At 39.0% G+C, this 21,000-nt stretch overlaps 2 protein-coding genes across 5 annotated transcripts in view; one reads left to right on the top strand and one right to left on the bottom strand.

The window, feature by feature from the left end:
• The window catches only part of Mvl (solute carrier family member malvolio), a 48,185-nt gene extending 27,623 nt beyond the window's left edge, over positions 1-20,562 (bottom strand). For 3 of the 4 annotated variants that reach the window (XM_076207408.1, XM_076207410.1, XM_076207411.1), the window contains exons 1-7: positions 10,577-10,731; positions 8,044-8,332; positions 7,834-7,956; positions 5,814-6,040; positions 5,267-5,429; positions 4,870-5,001; positions 1,406-1,564 (exon numbers count right to left, since the gene is read on the bottom strand). In XM_076207408.1, coding sequence (XP_076063523.1) covers positions 1,406-1,564; positions 4,870-5,001; positions 5,267-5,429; positions 5,814-6,040; positions 7,834-7,956; positions 8,044-8,289 — 1,050 coding nt within the window. In that variant the 5' untranslated portion in view covers positions 8,290-8,332; positions 10,577-10,731. Of the gene's footprint in view, positions 1-1,405; positions 1,565-4,869; positions 5,002-5,266; positions 5,430-5,813; positions 6,041-7,833; positions 7,957-8,043; positions 8,333-10,576; positions 10,732-20,537 lie in introns of those variants that run through there. The other variant, XM_076207409.1, reaches the window with a different exon arrangement.
• The window catches only part of LOC143038368 (protein FAM177B), a 49,126-nt gene continuing 43,052 nt past the window's right edge, over positions 14,927-21,000 (top strand). The window contains exon 1 of the mRNA XM_076207413.1: positions 14,927-15,240. Within this exon, the coding sequence (XP_076063528.1) occupies positions 15,201-15,240 (40 nt within the window). The 5' untranslated portion in view covers positions 14,927-15,200. The remainder of the gene's footprint in view (positions 15,241-21,000) is intronic.

Below are 21,000 nucleotides of genomic sequence, written 5' to 3'. Positions count from 1 at the left end.
CAGCCCTTCATACAATTTCCTCTTAGTATCAATTCCCAAATGTCTATTTCTCATTATATTTTTTAATCCTCCAAGGCATTTACTTGCTTCTCTCAATCTACATTCTACCTCCACCCCCACTCTTCCCTTTCCCGCTACATGCATCCCCAAGTTTCTCCCTTAATATTCACTTCCACTTTGCTGCCATCCTCTCCCCTTGTATATCTCATCACCTTACTTTTACCCACATTCACCTTCAACTTCCACACACCTTCCCAAACCCCATCACTAACTTCCTTAATCCCTCCTCTGATATTGTTACAAGTGCAGTGTCATCAGCAAACAACGACTGGCTTCTCTCCCATTTGTCTCCATTTTCTTTAATTGTCTCCAATCCCTGCCCAATACCCTTGCAGTCACCTCTGCACCAACACATTTGTTTAGTCAGACCTTGCCAAACATGAGTGTTAGGTTCCTTAGCCCATCATATAGGACGAAATTTGTGTTGAGTGAATAACAGGTCTTATGGGAACAAATAGGTTAGGTTTCCAGACCCTGGCGTACAACATGACCTGGCAGGCTATTTGAATCATGCTATTGTGAATTATGGTTGTCTGGCAAATGCTGGGATATTTTACTTATTCGAGTAAGCGTGAAATTTTGCACATGGTAAAGTTGTGTTGGGCAAGGTTTGAAAGTACACCAATCATATATCAAAAAGATATGCTAATATAATGAAGTAGAGGGAAAGAGAGAAAGAGAGAGGAAAGGATGTACACTCACCATCCCTGACTCAATAATATAAGATAAATCATTGCCTTCAAAGATGTGTATAACCATGAAATTGTTTAAACATCTCACAATACCATTTCTCTTAATCTCTCCTTCCTTCCTTTCCTCTCCATTGGTTCCTAGCTTAGATATGTAATTTTTTTTCCCACATTCATATTAATCATCCCTCTTACTTCACACAAAATAATCTTTTACCCCCCTTCTATCATTCTTAATTATCCCTCTTACTTCACACAAAATTATCCTTTACCCCCTTCTATCATTCTTAATTGGTCATCCCTCTTACTTCACACAAAATTATCCTTTACCCCCTTCTATCATTCTTAATTGGTCATCCCTCTTACTTCACACAAAATTATCCTTTACCCCCTTCTATCTTAATTTTTCAATATGAAGAAGCAATCCCACAGAACTGACGCTGTCTCCAGACTGGGGCCAAGTTGTCTCTCTTTCAACTCCAACTGTATTTCCTCCATCTTTTTACATAAGGAGAGCAGTGAAGAACTGTTCCCCTTCTCTCACTATTACAAATTGGTGACCTGAGGAATGCTGCCTGCTGCACTGCAGCTCCAAGATTCTAGTCAGTGAAAATTGAGGTAACAATTATCATTACTACTACCAGTGACAAACTTACCACTTCGTTGTTTGTCATATTGTAGAGACCATGGGCAAACACACCCACGACAAAGATGTTGATGATGAGCGAGACAAAAAGGGCGATGGCAGATTCGATGAAGTAATACAAATTGGCCTCCTTCACGGCATCACGATTCTTTCTATCGACATCTCGAGACTGCAAAGAAGAAGACAGAGAAGTTAGAGGAGGGGACACTCTTAGACTGGCAATGCTGCATCTTACCAATTATACAAAGGCAAACACTAGATAATTTCACTCAAGCCTCAGTGGGCTCTTGATTCATTAAGACCTCTCTTTGGCATTCCTTGATCAACACTCTCTACACTCTGTCTGTTTGTGTGTGCATCTGTCTGTTGTTCTTGTTCCCTAGACTGTCTGTCTGAGCAGTCCTGTCTCCCCAAGGAATACATACATATACCAAGGCTTTTTCCCCCTTACCAGGGAGGTAGCCAAAAAGGAAAAGGCATAAAATCATTCCCACCCATTCCATCCCCGAAAACACTCCACACCCCTCCACCCTCCCTCCCATCTTAGCACCTCCTAGATGATGGGTCATCCCTGCAGCTTGTCCACTGCCCTGGGTCAGAAGCAAGGAATGCCACAACCAAAACGGTGTTTTCCCACAAATCCTTTATGGAGTGTATGTTGTGTTGTTTGCATGCATGATTGTGTATAATGCAGTCTTCCATGGTTTGTTGAATAGTATGGGGTGAAGTGATACATCCTGGGCATTTGCCCACAATGCAGTCATCCAGTCTCTTCTGGTAGCTTAGAAGGGCTGGGTGGTGGCCGCATCGCAGTCTGGCCATGTGGACTCTGTCCTTTTGTGGGAGAGAGGACTCAGAGGGATGGATATCAGGGGGTCTGTCATGCAGCAATGTGTTGTCTTTTGTATGTGCATTTGCCTAATTCTATTTACCAAATTGTAGTACACAGGAGAAGAGCAAGAGTTGTTGGTCCCATCTATTCTCTAATTTTCTTATCAAACCTAGCCTCAAATTCATGTACAGTTCCAACTTAATCTATACTCTTGACTCGTGTATTGTTTGAGCTTGGGTTATACCACCTTCTAAGCTATTCCACATATTTATGCATCTATATGTAAAACTGTATTCCTTCACATCCTTTATACCTGTGGTCTTTCTTAACTTGCTCCCATGACCTCTTGAAGCTCTCCCATGCTTAATCAGGAGACCTCTGTCAATGCAATCTATCCCTGTAGGAAAGAGGCCAAACGCAGAGTATGGGATCCAATATATTTGACATTTCGCCCAGCAGGGCTTCTTCAGAAATAATCTATCCCCTTTAGTGACCTGAACACTATAATCATGTCACCTCTTTCTCTTCGATCTTTCAAAGTTGGTAGACCCATTACTTTTAGTCTCTCCTCATATGGTTTATCTACCAGGCTGGGAACCAGTTTGGTTGTTGCTCTTTGCATTCTCTCAATCTTGCTTATATCCTTCACTCTGTGTGGGGACCACACTACTGATGTATACCCCAGTCTTGGATGTATCGGGGTTTCGTTGAGTTTTTTCATCATCTCTTCATCCATATAATGGAATGACAGCTTCAATCTTCTGCAGTGGTCCGTATATCTCTCCCACAATCCTGCTGATGTGTCTGACAGGTGACAGGTTGTCTTTTCTCAATGCTCCCAAGTGTGTATGTGTCTGTTTATCTACATGTCTGCAGGTCTATCTATTTCCCTTTATCTTTTGAAATGTTTCATTGCTACATACATACATACATATACCAAGGCTTTTTCCCCCTTACAAGGGAGGTGGCCAAAAAGGGAAAGGCATAAAAACACTCCCACCCATTTCATCCCTACATACACTCCACACCCCTCCCACCCTCCCTCTCATCTGAGCACCTCCTGGATGACGGGTCATCCCTGCACCCTGCCCACCGCCCTGGGTCAGAAGCAGTGTCACAAGACACAGCACATCCACAGCAAGGCCGCTTCATTTAATCGGCGACCCCCCTTGCATATAAGGAGAGGACGGGGAGAAAATCCCTTCGGGCTGCGTCAAAATTTACTCACACATACTACAACACCCCCCACCCCCCTGCCCATTCCTCCTCATGCAATCACAACATCATCCATATACAACCATTCTCCACTCACCTCTGTCTTCCGTCCTCTCCCTTCCTTCCTCAACAGACATTCCTCTCTTCCCCAAAGCCCCCTTCACCCCATCCATCCACCTCATCCTAGGACGTCCCCTCATGTTCACTCCCTCCACATCTGCCTTCCATACCTCTTTTACTAGTCTTTCTTCACTCATTCTTTCCATGTGTCCAAACCATCCTAATATTCTTTCATCAACCCTATCTCCCAAATCCTTTTTCACCCCTGTTCTCCTCCTCACCTCCTCATTTCTCACTCTATCCAGCCTAGTAACCCCCACCATACTTCTCAGACACCTCATCTCAAACACATTCAAACTCCTTCTCTCTTCTTCTCTTATGTTTCATTGCTAATATAAGAAAATTTCAAATTTTCTAGAAATTCCAAATGGACAAATTCATCTATTGCCCCAGGTTTCTCTTGCAGGAGGTCTATAGTTCCCAGATAGCTAGTAACAGCCACTAGATTGGTCCACAAGTCACTTACAGAAGAAATATGGTGTTGTTGTCTGGGTACAGCTAAGATAAGACAATGCAGGATGATGTGTTTAATATCTTTTGTGTTATGGTTGCATCTGGGGCAGGTTATTTCTGTGGTCAGGTCACTTCCTTGCTGCACTGCTTCTGACCCAGGGCAGTTGGTGGGATACAGGAATGACCCATCATCCATGAGGAGTCAAGATGGAAGGGGAGAAAGGGTGGTGGATGGGAGTGGAATGGGTGGGAGTAGGTACGTGCCCTTGACTTGGCTACCTCCCTTATAAGGGGGAAAAAGCTCTTGGGTATGAAGATAGGTCTATTACTGCTACCTCCCATACAAGATGGGGGGGAGCCTTTGGTATATAGATAGATAGGTCTATTATGTGTTATTTGTGATGGGGAGGAATAAAGAGTGGTTATGTGTGAATATTTTGATGCAGCCTGAGGGGATTTCCCCCTGTCTTCTCTTTTTATGCATGAGGGGATGGAGAGGGGGGTTTATAGATTAAGTGAAATGGCCTTGCAGTGGATGCACTGTGTCTTGCTGCATTGCTTTTGAACCAGAGCAGAAGGCGGGATACAGGGATGACCCGTCATCCATGAGGAGCTAAGATGAGAGGGAGGAAAGGGTGGTGGAGGGGAGTGGAATGGGTGGGAGTGGGTGCCTGCATTTTGACTCGGCTACCTCTCTGGTAAGATAGATGTGTTGAGTATTGTTTTAGCATTGGGCGGTGACCTGAACACAGTTGTGCTTGTACGGTTCTCATTTCTCTTACGAGTGATCGATGACTACCTACATGTGATTCTGTGTTTACAACATCTTACAAAGTAGTTTTCCAACTACCTACCTTGACTAAAGCCGAGTGCAAATAGAGGTTGTGAGGCATGATGACGGCACCAATGATGCCTATGGCCTGTAGACGAGCTGTGTCCGAGCAATCGGAACATCCCGGAATAAAGATGCCTTCTACGACTTTCAACTAGAGGAGTAACAGGGATAAAATTAGTTAAACCATAATGCTTAATCAACTAAAGCTACCTACATAAATTTATACTTGTAAATTAGCTATCAATAAACGGTATAATTTTGCTAGTTTTTTCTGGCTAACTTTAAACGAGTTAATCACGTCCCATAATTAAATCTGATTTTGCCTGTATTCTCAATTTAAATCTATATATACAACATGACAGGGAAATTTATCTCACCAAGAAAACCACGCTTTATAAACAAATAACAGCCATCACCTGGTCTGGAGCCACAACGATGTATTGATAGCCGAAGGTAACAGCCATAATGGTGATGAGGAAGGCGAAGAATGCTTCCAACTTGCGTAGTCCATAGCGATCAAGAGCCAGGAATGTGAAGGTATCAGCAATGGTGATGAGCACTCCACCCCATAAAGGTATTCTAGAAAAAACAAACAAATAAATAGATAAAAATAAAGAATAAATAAATAAATAAATAAATGAAAGAAATAAAAATAAAATAAATATATATATAAATAAATACACACACACACATATGTATATATAAATATCAACAAAGTAATGTCGTAGCACATTGGTAAAATTATACTAATGACCCACTTTCGGAGAAGAATAGGCAAAAGTAGAAAGATCTGTATATTTCGATCAATATCTGTGATCCTCTTCAGCATATGTTTACATACATTAATTACTTTAGCTCACTGTAGGGCAAGATAAAATGATGACTAATCATTTGTAGAAATGACTACGAGACATCAATACAATCTTGACCACTATTGAGTAAATAAGGACAATATTTACTTACGCCTTATTGGAGAGGAGATACAAAGCTATTGACGTTCCTATAACCTCTTGCATGTCAGAGCCGATGATTGCAATCTCAACCATAATCCACAGAAATATGCGAGGCACAGTGCGATACTGGCGATAACACATTTCAGCCAAATGCAGCCCAGTGACTGTGCCCAATCGTGCTGACAATCGCTGCATAACCAATCCTAATATTGTCGCCCACACAAGTATCCATAGCAGCTGTGGCAGACAAAAGATAAATCTTACAAGGCAGAAAAGACCTTTTGGTACATGTATGTATGTACTTACACATAACAAGGGCTTTTTCCCCCTTACCAGGGAGGTAGCCAAAATCAAAAGGCATAATTCCACTACCACCTATTTCACCTCCACCCTCACTCTCATCTTGGCTCCTCCTGGATGATGGGTCATCCCTGCATCTTGCCCATTGCCTTGGGTCAGAAACAATGCAGCAAGACACAGCACATCTACAGCAAGGCCATTTCATTTAATTGGCAACAGCCTCTTTCCATTCTCTCATGCAGAAACATTGAAGACGGGCAGAAATCCCTTCAGGTTGCATCAATGTATCATTCACACATAACCATGCCTTAACCCCCCTTATCCCCCACCCACTCTCTCCCATGCATCACAATATCATCCATACACAGCCATTTTCCATTTACCCCAATCTTCTCCCTTCTCCCTTCCTTCCTCAACAGACATCCTTCTCTTGCTCAATGCCCCTTTCACCCCATCCATCCATCTCATCCTCGGTCATCCCCTCCCATTCACTCTATCCACCTCTGTCTTCCACACTTCTTTTACTAATCTTTCTTCCCTCATTCTTTCCATGTGTCCAAACCATCCCAATACTCTTTCATCCACCCTATCTCCCATCTCCTTTTCTATCCTTGCTCTCCTCCTCACCTCCTTGTTTCTCACTCTATCCAGCCTTGTAACCCCTACCATACTTCTCAGACATTTCATCTCAACATGTATGTATGCACAGAGTACAATAGAATGGAATATATTCTATATTTTATGATTTAATGCATTCAAATAACAGTCTTACAGTAACGAAAATTAAGTAAGACAATCTCTACAGTATGGCACTAGACAGGTTTCATTTGAACTATTCACAAATACTAGTCTCCATAAGCCTACCATAACAAATTAGTAATAATAATAATCTATCTAAATACCAATGACTTTTTCCTACTATTAAGGGAGGTAGCCAAGACAAAAGGCATGTATCCACTCCCATCCACCACCCTTTCCTCCCTCTCATCTTAGCTCCTTGTGGATGACGGGTCATCCCTGTCTCCTGCCTGCTGCCCAGAAGGGTCGGAAGCAATGCAGCAAGACACAGACATAATAGACAAGAGGCCAAGGGGAATCCCTGCAATTGTATTTCATTGCTGATAACCAGCATTTCTATCCATGGGGACAATATCATGCCAAAGAGTCGGAGCTAAAGAGGTGGTAATGGAGATTGAAGAATACTGGGATGGTTTGGGCATATGGAGAGAAGGAGTGAAGAAAAATGAGCAAAAGAAGTGTACAAGGGAGAGGTGGATGGAATGTCTGTTGAGCAAGGAAAGGAGAGGCAAATGTAAGTGGAGAATGAATGGTAAATTGGCAGAGCCCAAAGGGCTCTGACGTGGAGGTGCTGTGTCTTGCTGCAATGGTTCTGACCCAGGCAGTGGGCAAGGATGGGTGGAGGGTGGAAGGAAAACAAATGAGTCTTGGAGGGGTAGAGGGTGGAGGCACGCCTTGGCTGGCTAACTCCCTTATAGGGGGAAAAACCACATGGTATTGATAGAATAAAACCATGCATTCGATACACCACACTGAGGACCATCCCTATCATTAGACCAACACTATAATGGACAAAGACTTATGTGTTTACCGTAACCTTTCAAAGAGAATTACCCACTTGAGATACAAGATAATGCTTGACAGTGGCAGAGGACTGTCTGCAACAACAGAAGCACAAGTAAACTATAGTCCACGACAACATAGAGAATTACCTTATATTCAGCTACTGTGCCAGACTGAAGATCACTTTCAATGTTACCCGGGTCCAAGTATGCAATACTCATTAAAAACCCTGGACCCGTAAATGCCCATAGCTTTCGGAAGCTGAAAGCTCTCTGGAATAAAAAGAAGAAATTTCTTATTCATGTGTCCCGCTTCTTAAGCACGAAATGTTACATACACTATATACGACTCCTACTTACAGATTCTGTAACTGGAATATTAACAATTTGATCTGTGAAATATGTATTAAATTCGTCTGACGGCGACGTTATGGCTGAGTTTTCGTTCAGCGTTGCAGTGCTGGCAGAAGGCGTCTCGGTGACTGGAGGCCACTGTGAGTTCGTAGAAGGATCGGGGGAGTACGCAGGAGCATCATCTGTAGGGGACACTTCCTCCGAGTCAACAATAGTTTCTCTCGAGCCGGAGGACCTTTTCTTGGTGCTCATGATGGCTTCTTTTCTTTCTACTTCTTCCCCTCTTCACGTCAACCTGCAAGAGCAACAATTCATGAAGTCCGTGGCTTAGTTTAAGTCGTTCCTTCTGCATACTAAAGCAGGGTGATTTGTGAGTGCTACGTAGAAAATTCCATTGAAATAAACCTCAAGTGAGGATGGAGACTTTATTGGTTATGACATTTCACTTGTTACAGCCTTTTCAAGTGCTTGAAATAGTTGTAACAAGCAAAATGTCATACCAACAAAGGCTCTGTACTCATATGGTGTTTATTACAATAGACTTATTGGCATCTGCAAATTTCATGTGGAAAAAAAAAAAAAAAAATACAAGTACAATTTACTTAAGATAGGATTACAAAATGTCATACCAACAAAGGCTCTGTACTCATATGGTGTTTATTACAATAGACTTATTGGCATCTGCAAATTTCATGTGGAACAAAAAAAAAATAATAATAATAATAATAATAAATAAATAAAATAAAATTTACTCAAGATAGGATTGCCATATCTACAAGGACAATAGCAACATGAAGAGGAAGAAGAAGTACTAGTAGAAAATGAAGAAAAAGAATTGCTTCAAGTGGGGTCCTCAACCCACAGGTCTTTCTGGGAAGAAACATTGGACTGTTGTTTGTGTTAAATTTGAGCAAGAATATTTCTGTCACCTGCTTATAGAGGAAAAAGGGTAGCAGTCACCAAATGTCCATTCAAAGTGAAGGAAATAATGTGATATATATATATATATATATATATATATATATATGGCTGGTAACCACTAAGGAAATTGGAAGGAAACAGTAATTCACAAGCGCTTTCATGTTATTCACATCTCGTATTCCCTTGAAGATGTGAATAACATGAAAGCGCTTGAGAATTACTGTTTCCTTCCAATTTCCTTAGTGGTTACGAGCCAAATTTGTGGATCATGTGTTGTTTTAGTGATCTTTCTGCATATATATATATTTATATATATATATATATATATATATATATATATATATATATATATATATATATATATATATATACACATATATACATACATACATATATATATATATATATGAGTGGAAGGGTGGTGAGATAAACACCGAGTAATGTTGGAGGGACGGATTCATCAAACTGTCTCAAATGTTCGGACGACTCATCCGCCGGGAGATGAGGAAACAAGCGGACTCGAGTGGCGTGGGTTAGCAGGAACGCGGACATGAACGCGTGTATATATATGTTGATTTTATGCTTATGTACTCATACTCTGAAGAAGTCCTGTTAAGGACGAAACGTCAGTAAATTTACACTCCAACATTACTCGGTGTTTATCTCACCACCCTTCCACTCATTCTGTCGTCCTTCTGTCCAACATATATATATATATATTATATATTATATATATATATATATTTATATATATATATCTTGGGCCCAGTCAGGAGACCACAAGTCAGGTCTTCAAGATGTTGACAAATATTCTAGATGGGGGAGAGTGAGTCAGTCTGCCTGCTTACCTTTCTCTCTAATCTGTCACTGAACTCACATGAGGTTACAAATGAATAAGTTTCACTCATTTTTATCTCTTGTGAGGGAGACCTTTATCATATGGCATCCATTTATGCTAATGATTATTCAATTCACCAAAAAGACCAGCTGGAAGGAATTAGCTATCATCTTAATTAAGAGCCATCTTTGGAAATGTAAATGTTGGGCATGAAACCGCCCATGACAATTAAGCATTGTATGCTCAGAACAAATGATTAACATTTGTTAAGAAAGTTCATACCCTCGGCTCTTCCAGTATTTAAGAATACTAGTGCAAGTCCTTATAACTGATCCTTCCTATGCTATGCAATCAATCAATCCAACAAGAATCAGAATTGTGCAATCAAGATCAAATTTCTGCTCAGCCATGTCCACCAATGGTTACCTAAATCTTCAGGTTACGACATCTTTGTGCTAATGGTGCTGATGGGCAAGAAGAAAGTACACCAGGAAACCACAGCCATTGTTTTGCAAGGATAAACGTATTAGCGAGCAGCACAATCTACACCGAAAACAATCCTACTAGACTTGGTATACATTGAAAATTAAAATAGAAAATGGGATTTATATGCTTCAAAAAGTTTGTTGTAAGAAAAATAAAGTAAGATCACATACTTCAATTAGGCTAATTTGTTTATAGAAAGTTTGCAGTGAGACAGTGCACTGGACGATCTACCTGTAAATGTGCTTGTGGTCTTGATCGATATTTTTCTAGCATACCTTGTACATATCTACATACCTTCTATCAACCACCCCGAAGGACTGCCAACCAATACTGCTCAAATGGTTGCCTTTTGCGAGTGTTCCCACCACTTTATACTCATCCCTAATCTTTCTTCAGTTTCATAGCCATTATCTTTGATAACCTGTCCACATGCGAGATAGCCTAAAGCTGATAAAGCATTTAATAGATTGTATACAACTAATACACTTCATTACCCTGTCAAATTACATTTGTGAGAAAGACCAAAGCACTAAACCTGGAGGATGTACCAAAATAATTTTCCATAAAGAGGCATAAACTCCTGGAACAACCTAGATGATATGGAACCATAAACTAATTCCTAAATAGATATGATAAATGGAGAACAGAAGACAAGATCCCACAAACATGGCTCCTTTCTTGTATATTACAATTATCCCATAGATTAATATGACAGTTCAGCTTGAAAAAAGCAGGGCCTAGTGGGCCAGTGACAAAAGCAATCAAGCCTGGCTAATATCAAGTTAAAATACTTTCTGCTGATAAGAAAGGACCGTGAGAACTAATAGATAAGGATGAGTTAATTGCCGTTATCTTTCTTATATAAAACTTTCTAATAGGTCATAATATGACTCATCCCTACTTTCCATAGCAAATTATGGTACGTCTGTAACAAGGTTACCAAGTCCTAGTTTTGGAGTTTCAATCACAGGAATAATTTGGTGTCTTCCTGGAATCAAGAAATATATTAAGCACATTGCTCTCCTTTCCTTAGTTGAAGGTATTTTCTGAATAACTAGTTATTCTATAAAACATGATGGTCTCGTATTTTGCACCTTGCTCTCTTTTCTTTAGTTGAATGCATTTTCTGAATAACAAGTTATTCTATAAAGCATGATGGTCTTGTATTTCCTTTAGTTGTGGGTTCCAATCCCTCACTTCTCACTGATTCCTACCAGATGTTACCTGCCCTAACAAAGCACATAGGGCAAAGGTGGCAGCTTTGGCTGTAGCCGTGTGCCTTCTGGCGTGGGCTCCTCACCTTATCCAATAAAACATGTCCATAACCTTGAGGAGGTGTAAAAGACAATTACTTAAAATTATTCTACAATTCACTGAAGAATATTCACAATCTCTAGACTTTTTTCCTGACAAGTCGAGATAATTTTCCTTCCCACGACCCCAAATCACATTTTTTCTCATACAGAAGCCCAACCATTTACCTCCTAGTGGTGTTAGCTGGTGATACAGAAATCGACCAAAAATAATATAAATTACTGTTTATCTGCTGCACAGTCTCTCTTGCATGAAACCCACAAGTCCCATGTAACCAGTAATATCCACCAGACTGGCTCACAGGTCACTCATGAGAGAGATATTGTGTCGTTGTCTGGGTACAACTAAGTTGGGGAAGTGTAAGATGAGACATTCTGTGTAACCCATATGTTCACTACATCTGGGGCAATTTAATTGTGGCCCAAATGACTGTGCTGGTACTCTAATTTTAAAGATGGCTGGTGGCCTGAGCACAGGTGTGCTAGTGTGGTACGACATATGGAGTCTAGCAGGTGCTGCTGCTGTGGAGGGAGGTGCCACATTAAAAACCATCAATTTCCTGCACAGTCCCCACAACATTCCAGAGAAGGGTTACCCATTCTCTGAAACATGCCCCAACATCCAGATAAATACAATTATTATTTTTTTTTTTTCAAACAAGATCCAAGGGAAGGCATATGGAGCACTGCCATCTACTGTGGGGCTTCAGTTTTCTAGTCAGCAAAACTAAAGGCAATGATTATCATCATTACAGTGAAACCATAAATTTTTCACTGATCCATGTTTATCAAAGACAACTCACTCTTCACTCATTTGTTGTCCCTTTTGTCTTAGCTCCTTGTGGATGAAGGATCATCCATATTCCCAACCCAATGTTTGGGTTAGATGCAATGCAGCAAGACACAGCACCTCCATAGTAAGGCCTGGCAGCCAAAGCTGGTTTACCCCCACAGATTCATTTACATGGTGATCTTCCTCCCTCAGCTATTCAGGACTTTGCAGACCCAACAAGAAGAAATCCATTTTAGCCATGTTAATTTATCATCCATTCACAACCACTTTCCACTCACATCTATCCCTTACCCTCTCCCTTCCTTGCTCAACAGACACTCCTCTTGTACCCAAGGCCCCATTCATCCAATCCATCCAAGCCATTCTTGGTCTCCCCCTCCCCCTCAGTATTAGTATATTGAACATTTCAGGTCCATTTCATGATTGTATTCATGGAGAAACTGTCATGTACCACCCAAGTCTGCCGCTCTTTTTTTCTTGTTCCTGCAGGTGATGGTGACCCGGATCCGCGCAGTAAGCAATTATCATCTGGTCAACAATCGACCTGACATCTCACCTCCCACCTGACCCCCACAAGATGCGTTGCTCGCATGTGACCCCGATTCCTACGTGAGGTCGGAGTTAACAGGCGTCGTGTCGCACCTCATTGCAAAAAAAATATATAGATGTATATGTATGTATGTATGTGTGTGTATATATGTGTATGTATATATGTGTGAATATATGTATGTGTGTATATATGTGTATGTGTATGTATCATACTAACATGTAACAAAAATAAATAAATAAAATAAAAATAATTCTTTCCTTAAAGGGAGAGCAATTTCCCCATAAGGTTTGCTTCACGCTCTCCCTTTTCAACAAGCAATTTTGTAAAAATTTTGTATATATGTATGTATAAATTGTATTTTATTTTGTTGAATAAACCTACTAACTAACTAACTAGGTCTGCTCCACTGCTGCCTTCCACACTCTTTTTGCAATTTTTCTTCATTTGGTTTTCCCATGTACCCAAAACATGACAGTATTCTAATAACAACAATAACTAATGTCTCATGTTTCATTAAAAGAATCTGAGGTTTTCCAGCCATCTGATGGACTTCCCCACAAATTAATCATTCAGCTATCATGGTACTCTTATGTGAGTGGTCTTTCTGGAAAAAAAAATTGTTATCTGTGGTGTTTTAATGTAGGTCATTTTCAGTAACACCAGTGTGCAGGAGGAGATAATGAAGAAGATACAGGAGAAAGAAGAAGAGGAACAGGGGGAGAAAAGGCCAGCAAGGAAGAGAAAGAGGGGAAATGAAAGAAGAGGAAGAGGATTGGGAAAAGGAGTAAAGAGAAGCAGAGGAAGAGGAGGAGGAGGAGGAGGAGGAGGAACAAGAAGATATTGTCACTGATAACCAGCACTTCTATCCTTCAGGGCAATGTCACACTGAGGAGGTGGAGTCATAGAGGTGGTCAAGGGAAGATTTAAGCAAATTATCAAAACAGGAACAGAAGTTAAAAATCACCGTACCATTCTTATCTGAGTGGAAATTAATCTCCAAGAAAAAAAGACTGCAATGTGACTCTGATGAGCATAAGTGGGGGGAGGGGGAGGAGGAGGGAGATGGAAGAAAATGTGTAGGATGCTGGTTGTCAGCTTTCCTTTTACTGTATTTAAAATATGTGTGTGTGGTGGTGGTGGTGAGGGTAGACTTATAAAAGTTAACAAAGAGGTCTTGGGCTCAGTCTGGAGGTCTAGTGCTGACTCCTTGGAGCTCCACCTCCAGATGGAAGCAAGGGTAATAATTAAAACAACTGTTGCTCTAAGTTTCACTAGTGGAAAACCCACAGCCTCACAGCAGCTGGCAAAATGGTCCTTGAACCCTCCCACAGATCTCTCCAGGAAGAAACTTTGGACTCTTGTCTATGTTGAATTAGTGTGGAACTGTTTCTGTACCACTGGCTGAAAGTACGAGGGGATCAGCCACAAGTTATCAACTCTCCATGTGTAAAAAGTCTTAAGAAAAACAGCTGAAGGTGATGGCGAATTTGGGTCCAGTCTAAAGACAAGTGCCGTGCGTCTCCTTCTGGACATGGAGGGAAAGTTCAAGGATTTTTGTAAATAGGAAGCTCTGTTGTCTACTTTGCAGGAAAACTACAATCACCTGTTATTGGTCCTGAGGAGTGAGGAAGTGGATGGGATATAAAAAAGGGAAACCGTGAGAAAATTCTCTCTGGTGTCTCTCTCACAAGATCACAACTTGTGGGTACCTACTAGTGATCTCAAAACACTTCAAGACAGTATTTGGCAAATTTGAATAAATTTCCCACAACTGAAAAAATGGCAAAATACCAGGGGGGTGATTTATCCTGTGGGAAATCTAAATTTGGTAGACAAAAATAAATGCATGGGTATGCTATTTGTGTTCCTAATGCATTTGGCTATTAACTATAAAAAAAAAAAAAAAAAAATTAAGTGCACATCTATGTGACACAGCAATAGAAAATAAAATATTGAATTTATAAATTATAATACATCAACGGAATATACGTTTTTCTTGGCGGAAATCAATAACAAAAAACCTTGCAAAAAGCAAATACACTACTGAACGGAGCTGTGATATCTGTCCAATCTTGTCAATGTCACTTTGATGAGGGCATTGACATTGTGTACTGGGTGTCCTCCCACTCCAATTGAAATCATCATGTTACATACTTTTTAAATAGTGCTTCCAAGCTGAGTCTCATGCTTTACTTCAAGCTATCAACTCATCTACACCCCACAATCTGATTGGATGCCATAAACTGGCCATCAACACCCCTGATGACCTCCAGAATTACAGACACCACTTTACTAAATGCAGGTTAGGTTAGGATAGGTTACATGAATTTATATTTTAATTTCTTTGACCTCCGCATCTATCAAAACAAGATGACATCTCAAGCAGTCATAGTGGTTCTGTTCATTAGTGTATTGCTTTTAGCAACTTTTTCTGTTATTGATTTTTGCCAAGAAAAACGTATATTATGTTGATGCATCATAATTTTTTTCTAAATGAATATTTTCCTATTGCTATATTGTGTAGATGTGCACTTCTAAAAATTTACCAAAGGACCTTTTAACCACTTCAGTACACTGACGCCTACTTAGGTGTCATGAGGTAAAAGTGGGTACACATGGATGATGGTGTCAGCATCTTGATTATATATATTTTTTGTAGTTGCACATGAGTTACCCCAGCATTCTAACTGGTTTGATCATGTTTTTGTGTTTATTATTTCTCAGAGTAAAAGAGAATGAGTAATACAGCAGTGACTTTATATTTTATAATGCGAGTAGTGTGATGAATTGTACATATGGCAGCCAATGCTGAGCACGAGAATTTGACTCATACTGAAGTGGTTAATTTACTGCGTTACTGATTCTGTGCTTTGACCATAATTTTCCTCATCCAAAGGATGGGGGGAAATTTAAGGTTAAGGCAAGGGGGGGGGAACAGACAAAAGCTTATGCCACTGTTTAACTGACCAGTGAAAATTCATTCCAAACTATAATTACCATAGTTTCCATGAATGCAGAATGAGAAAACGCATTTAAATGCAGGAGGTGGGGGTGGCGTCACCCCGTAATGAAGTGGCAAGAGAAAATCTTTCGGCTAGTGATCCATGCTGTGGTCTTGCTGCATTGTCTGTGATCCCAGCAATTGTCACAGGGGACAGGGATAACACTTAACCACTTCAGTACGAGTCAAATTCTCGTGTGCAGCATTGGCTGCCATATGTATGATTCACTACACTACTCACATTATAAAATAGAAAGTCACTGCTGTATTACTTCTCTTTTACTCTGAGTAATAATAAACACAGAAAATGTGATCAAACCAGTTCACAGAATCTGTGAGTAACCCAAGTACAACTACAAAATAAATATGTTATCAAGACACAGACATCGGCATCCTCGTGTACCCAATCGCGGCTCATGACGCCTACATAGGCATCATTGTTCCAACGTGATTAATTTGATGAGGACCAAAGATAGGAGGGACAACAAATAGTTTTTATTAATGGGTGCATGTCGACTTGGCAACACCACCTAAAAAGGGAAAGGGCCTTTCAGTATATATACAAATTAGATACTCAATCTCCCCTACAGTGAAGTGCGAATCAATGGTGTCCATGCGGAGCTAAACAAAATCTTTGAGTTGCAGTATTTTTTTATGATTAAAGACTAATCTATGCCCACTTTTGATATTCCTATGACCTTCAACCCACACATCAAGGCTACGACAGTGAAAAGTGACAAGAAAACAACATACTAATCAACTGCAAGCATTGGCTTTTTTTAAGGAGGAGGAGACTTTAATCAGTCAACAAAAAGTTCATAAGAACCTCACGCAACTACACTTCCATAGCATGGTTCCCAACAATCAGGAAAACAAAGATACTTTACAAATAACATAAAATAAAGCAATGAGAATAATAACAGTTTGCACTAAAACCACCCCTAATCGAACACCTACACACACATTCCAAAAACCCTTCTCATAGAACGCCACATGGAAATGATTGGTACAGAGTCCCTTGCAGTAATGGGATTAATAATTTCCAAGAACTGGTTCTCTTTTTACCTCTCTATTTCCCTATTATTTTTTTTTATCAAATGATGGAGTCACACCTTATATCATCATCATTCTGGTAATAAATTACACTTTATAAAACTCACTAATTTGCATGTTTTGAGTATGGCAATCACTGAATAGGTACGTTTTTAATTTCTTTTTGAAAGTATCAACATTACTACTTCCCTTTATCTCTTTGGGAAGTTGATTAAAGAGCCTTGGGGCAGACGTCCTGAGGGCCCTAAATCCCATCTCAAGATTACATCTTGGTTCCACCAGCATAAAAGGATCATCACTACTTCTAAGTGATACAGCTGATCCAGGTTAATGATCTTCCAATATTTGCCTTAAGTAATCTGGTTTTCCATATCTAATTGTCTGGTATACCATAACCCAAATCTTAAATATGATTCTGGCTTTAATAGGAAGCTCTATCAGTACAGATGTAATTCTGTCATGTCTTGCCACACCTTTTATCAATCTATCAACCCTGTTCATGATATACTGTAATTTCCTTAGCTGGTAATTAGGCAATCCATAGTATAATGAAGTACAGTAGTCTAGTCTACTAATGACATGATGTATAAGTTTTCTAAATGAAGACTCATCAATATATTTCTTTAACAAATGCAATATTTCTCAGATGATAGCCTGCCATTCTAACAATTTTGTCTACTTGTCCTCTCATGGATAGGTTTCTATCTAGTGTAGGCCTTATGGTCTTTTGCAGTCTCCTTTATTTCTTATGTTCTTATGTTCTTATCAACACTCCTAAATCCTTTACTGATTTACTTACATCAATCTCATTTCCTCTGATATTTAGACTTTGAATATCCACCAACCTACTTAGATCTCCTCTTTTTCCAACAATCAGGCACTCTGTTTTATCCTCATTCAATTTTAACAATCAAATCCATCCATTCCTTAATTTCCATCATAATCTCTCTTAGCTCTCTTACTGTGTCATAAACATTATTGAATGTTAAATAAAACTGAGCATCATCAGCAAATAGCATAAAACTTACTCCATGTCTCTTCAGTATATGTGGCAATTCAATTGTGTACATACAAAAAAGAATAGGACCCAGTAAACTAACTTGTGGAACCCCTCTTGATAGATTCTGGGTTCCAGACAAGGAATTTCCTATCTGTACACAATAGGTTCTCCTTTCAATGTAGTCCTTCATTAGCTCCAGTGCCTTACCTTCAACACCAATATTTCTCAGATCTTCCACTAACAAACTGTGCACCACAGTATCAAAAGCGGCACTCAAGTCCAAAAGGATCAGAACACCAAACTTTCCATCATCCATCAAAAGAATAAAATAATTTATCACAGAACATAGTGCAGTTTCAGCTGAATATAATTCTCTATAAGCTGATTGTTTATCTGGCAAAACTTTTAGTCATAAAAATTCTCGAAGCTGATCCAGAATTACACATTCTATAAGCTTTGATAAGAAAGATAAATTTGATACTGGTCTTTATGAGCTTAAAAGTTGACTATTTACAGATCCCTTGATAACAGGTTCAATAAAAGCAACTTTTTCACTTTCAGGAAGAATATTTCTGACTATGCATGGCTTGATTATTTCAAGATAAATCTTCAAAATATTGCTAATTTTCAAGCTACTTTTAAAATCCGATACAGTATTGGAAATGGATCACCTTCACTGTGAGTCAACTCTGCTTTACAAAATATCTCCTTAATCTTACCAATATCAACACAATGAAACAAACTGCTCCAGATGCAACCACCAGACAGAGGGCACTGAACATGTCTTACACTGCGCCACCCTAGCAAAACCCAGACAATAACACCATATTTCTTCACTGAGAGAATTATGGGCCAATATAGAGGTTGTTGCCAGTTACTAAGAACATAAGAGTAAAGGAGATTGCAAGAGACCATAACACCTACACTAGGTAGTTCCATGTCTATTTTCAACTGTCATCCCCATCCATAAAGTTGTCTAACCATTTCTTAAAGCAACCAATAATTTCAGCATTCACTACATGGTTACTTAGTCTATTCCATTCGTTGACCACCCTATTTGTAAACCAGTTCTTGCCTATTTCCTTTTTAAATCTAAATTTGTCCAATTTAAGTCCATGACTGCAAGTTCTGCCCTATTGTCTTAATATGATGACCTTGTTTGTGTCATCATTATTAAAGCCTTTGATCCACTTGAACACCTCTTTTAGATCACCATCTACTCTGCATCTTTCCAGAAAATGTTGATCTCCTGTAAGAGAGAGATCTATTGCAATGGACAGCAGACTGGGTGTATAGTCAATCAATAAGATTGCCTATATCTCTAGTCTTACTTCATGTATATTGATTCTTTGCCATATAAATTTTATCATTATTATTATTAAATCTCTCTTTTACCACCTCAGTGATTCCAGTTATGTGCAATATTGTCCATCAAGATAGAACCACTGACTGTCTCCGATAAATTGCTTGTCAAGGGAATGACTGAGGGCACAGCCTCCCCTGCAAAGTTAATTCTTCATGTCACATGATTATGACACATGTGATTATTCACACTTTTCATTGTTCTATGAGGGACAATGGTGAACAATTTTGGGTTCTTTGGTTCATTATACACATACATACCAAAAAGGCTTTGGTACAATTCCAAACATCATGCAAACATGGATATTTAACACAAAACTTACAATGCCCAATCACTCCTAACCTAACATAACCATTTCACAGAAAAAATACAACTTTTGTATGCAAAAAAGATATAAGTGAAAAATGCGTTTGCATGATACTTGAATGATTCCCCTTTTATGATCATCAAAGGGAGTCAAAGCATACACACCCATCCCACTTATCCAAAATCTTTTTGTCACTCCTCCCATTCTTAACTCCTTGGATCAAGGGTCATCCCAGTCCCCGGCCACACTGCTCAGAGCTAAGGTTAGATTGGTGAGACAAAACAGAGGTCCCCTTCAGGCTCAGCTGTGCCTATACTATACTAGGGAACAACATATGACAAATATAATAATATTAAATAAGCACTACTTTCATGCCATGGCATGGCCTGACCACTATAAGCTGGTTTGTTCACACCACTTTATGTACATGGTCCCCCAGTAATCCACTAAAAAAAAAAAAAAAAAATTGACAGTACACAAGAACATCCCACTGTACTGCATGTATTTCATCATTTCATCATCTATTTTCAACCACTCCGTTCACTATTCGGGGCGATTTAAAAGATATAAAGTGCCCAAGCAAAAGCTAAAAAATGCCAAAGCAACTTCTTAGAGGAGATCAGGGAATGAAATAACTTCATAAGAGAGGCACAAACTATTCATATAGGATTAAAGGTGAGTTAATGAATAACTATCGAAAAAAATAAGAGAAAATTGTAAAGCCTTGTTGTATAAAAATTGTTATTATGTATATAAAAGCAACCATACGATGAACTGAATAAAAAAATTATTTGAAGACACAACCCAGCTTCTGCACTACAAATCACGAGATAAAACGAGTAAGTATTATATTAGAACAGAGATCAGTTTCTCACCATAAATTTCGGTGCTCCGGCGTCAAGTCCAGAGTCCGTCTACTGCGGAAATGTAAGGGGTCCCGAATGTAAATGTTTCTGTATTAAAATTTACCATTTCATAAAACAAAACATCAACAGAGTATGGAAATTAGATATACATGTACATACATAAGGACATACATACATACATGCAAACATGTATATATATATATATATATATATATATATATATATATATATATATATATACATATATATGTATATATGTTTATACATATGTATACATATGTATGTATATATTTCTATACATATATTTATACATATATGTATATATGTATATATATATATATATATATATATATATATATATATATATATATATATATATATATATATATATATATATATATATATATATATATATATATATATATATATTGTCAGTGTATTTGGGCAGGAGTTTTTCTCTAATGCATGTTTC

Source organism: Oratosquilla oratoria, chromosome 24, assembly GCF_046742065.1.
Source record: "Oratosquilla oratoria isolate Oo_2021 chromosome 24, ASM4674206v1, whole genome shotgun sequence".
Classification (NCBI taxonomy): domain Eukaryota; kingdom Metazoa; phylum Arthropoda; class Malacostraca; order Stomatopoda; family Squillidae; genus Oratosquilla; species Oratosquilla oratoria.
Note: the sequence above shows the minus strand (reverse complement) of the source record. Positions and strands in the feature narration are given on the sequence as shown.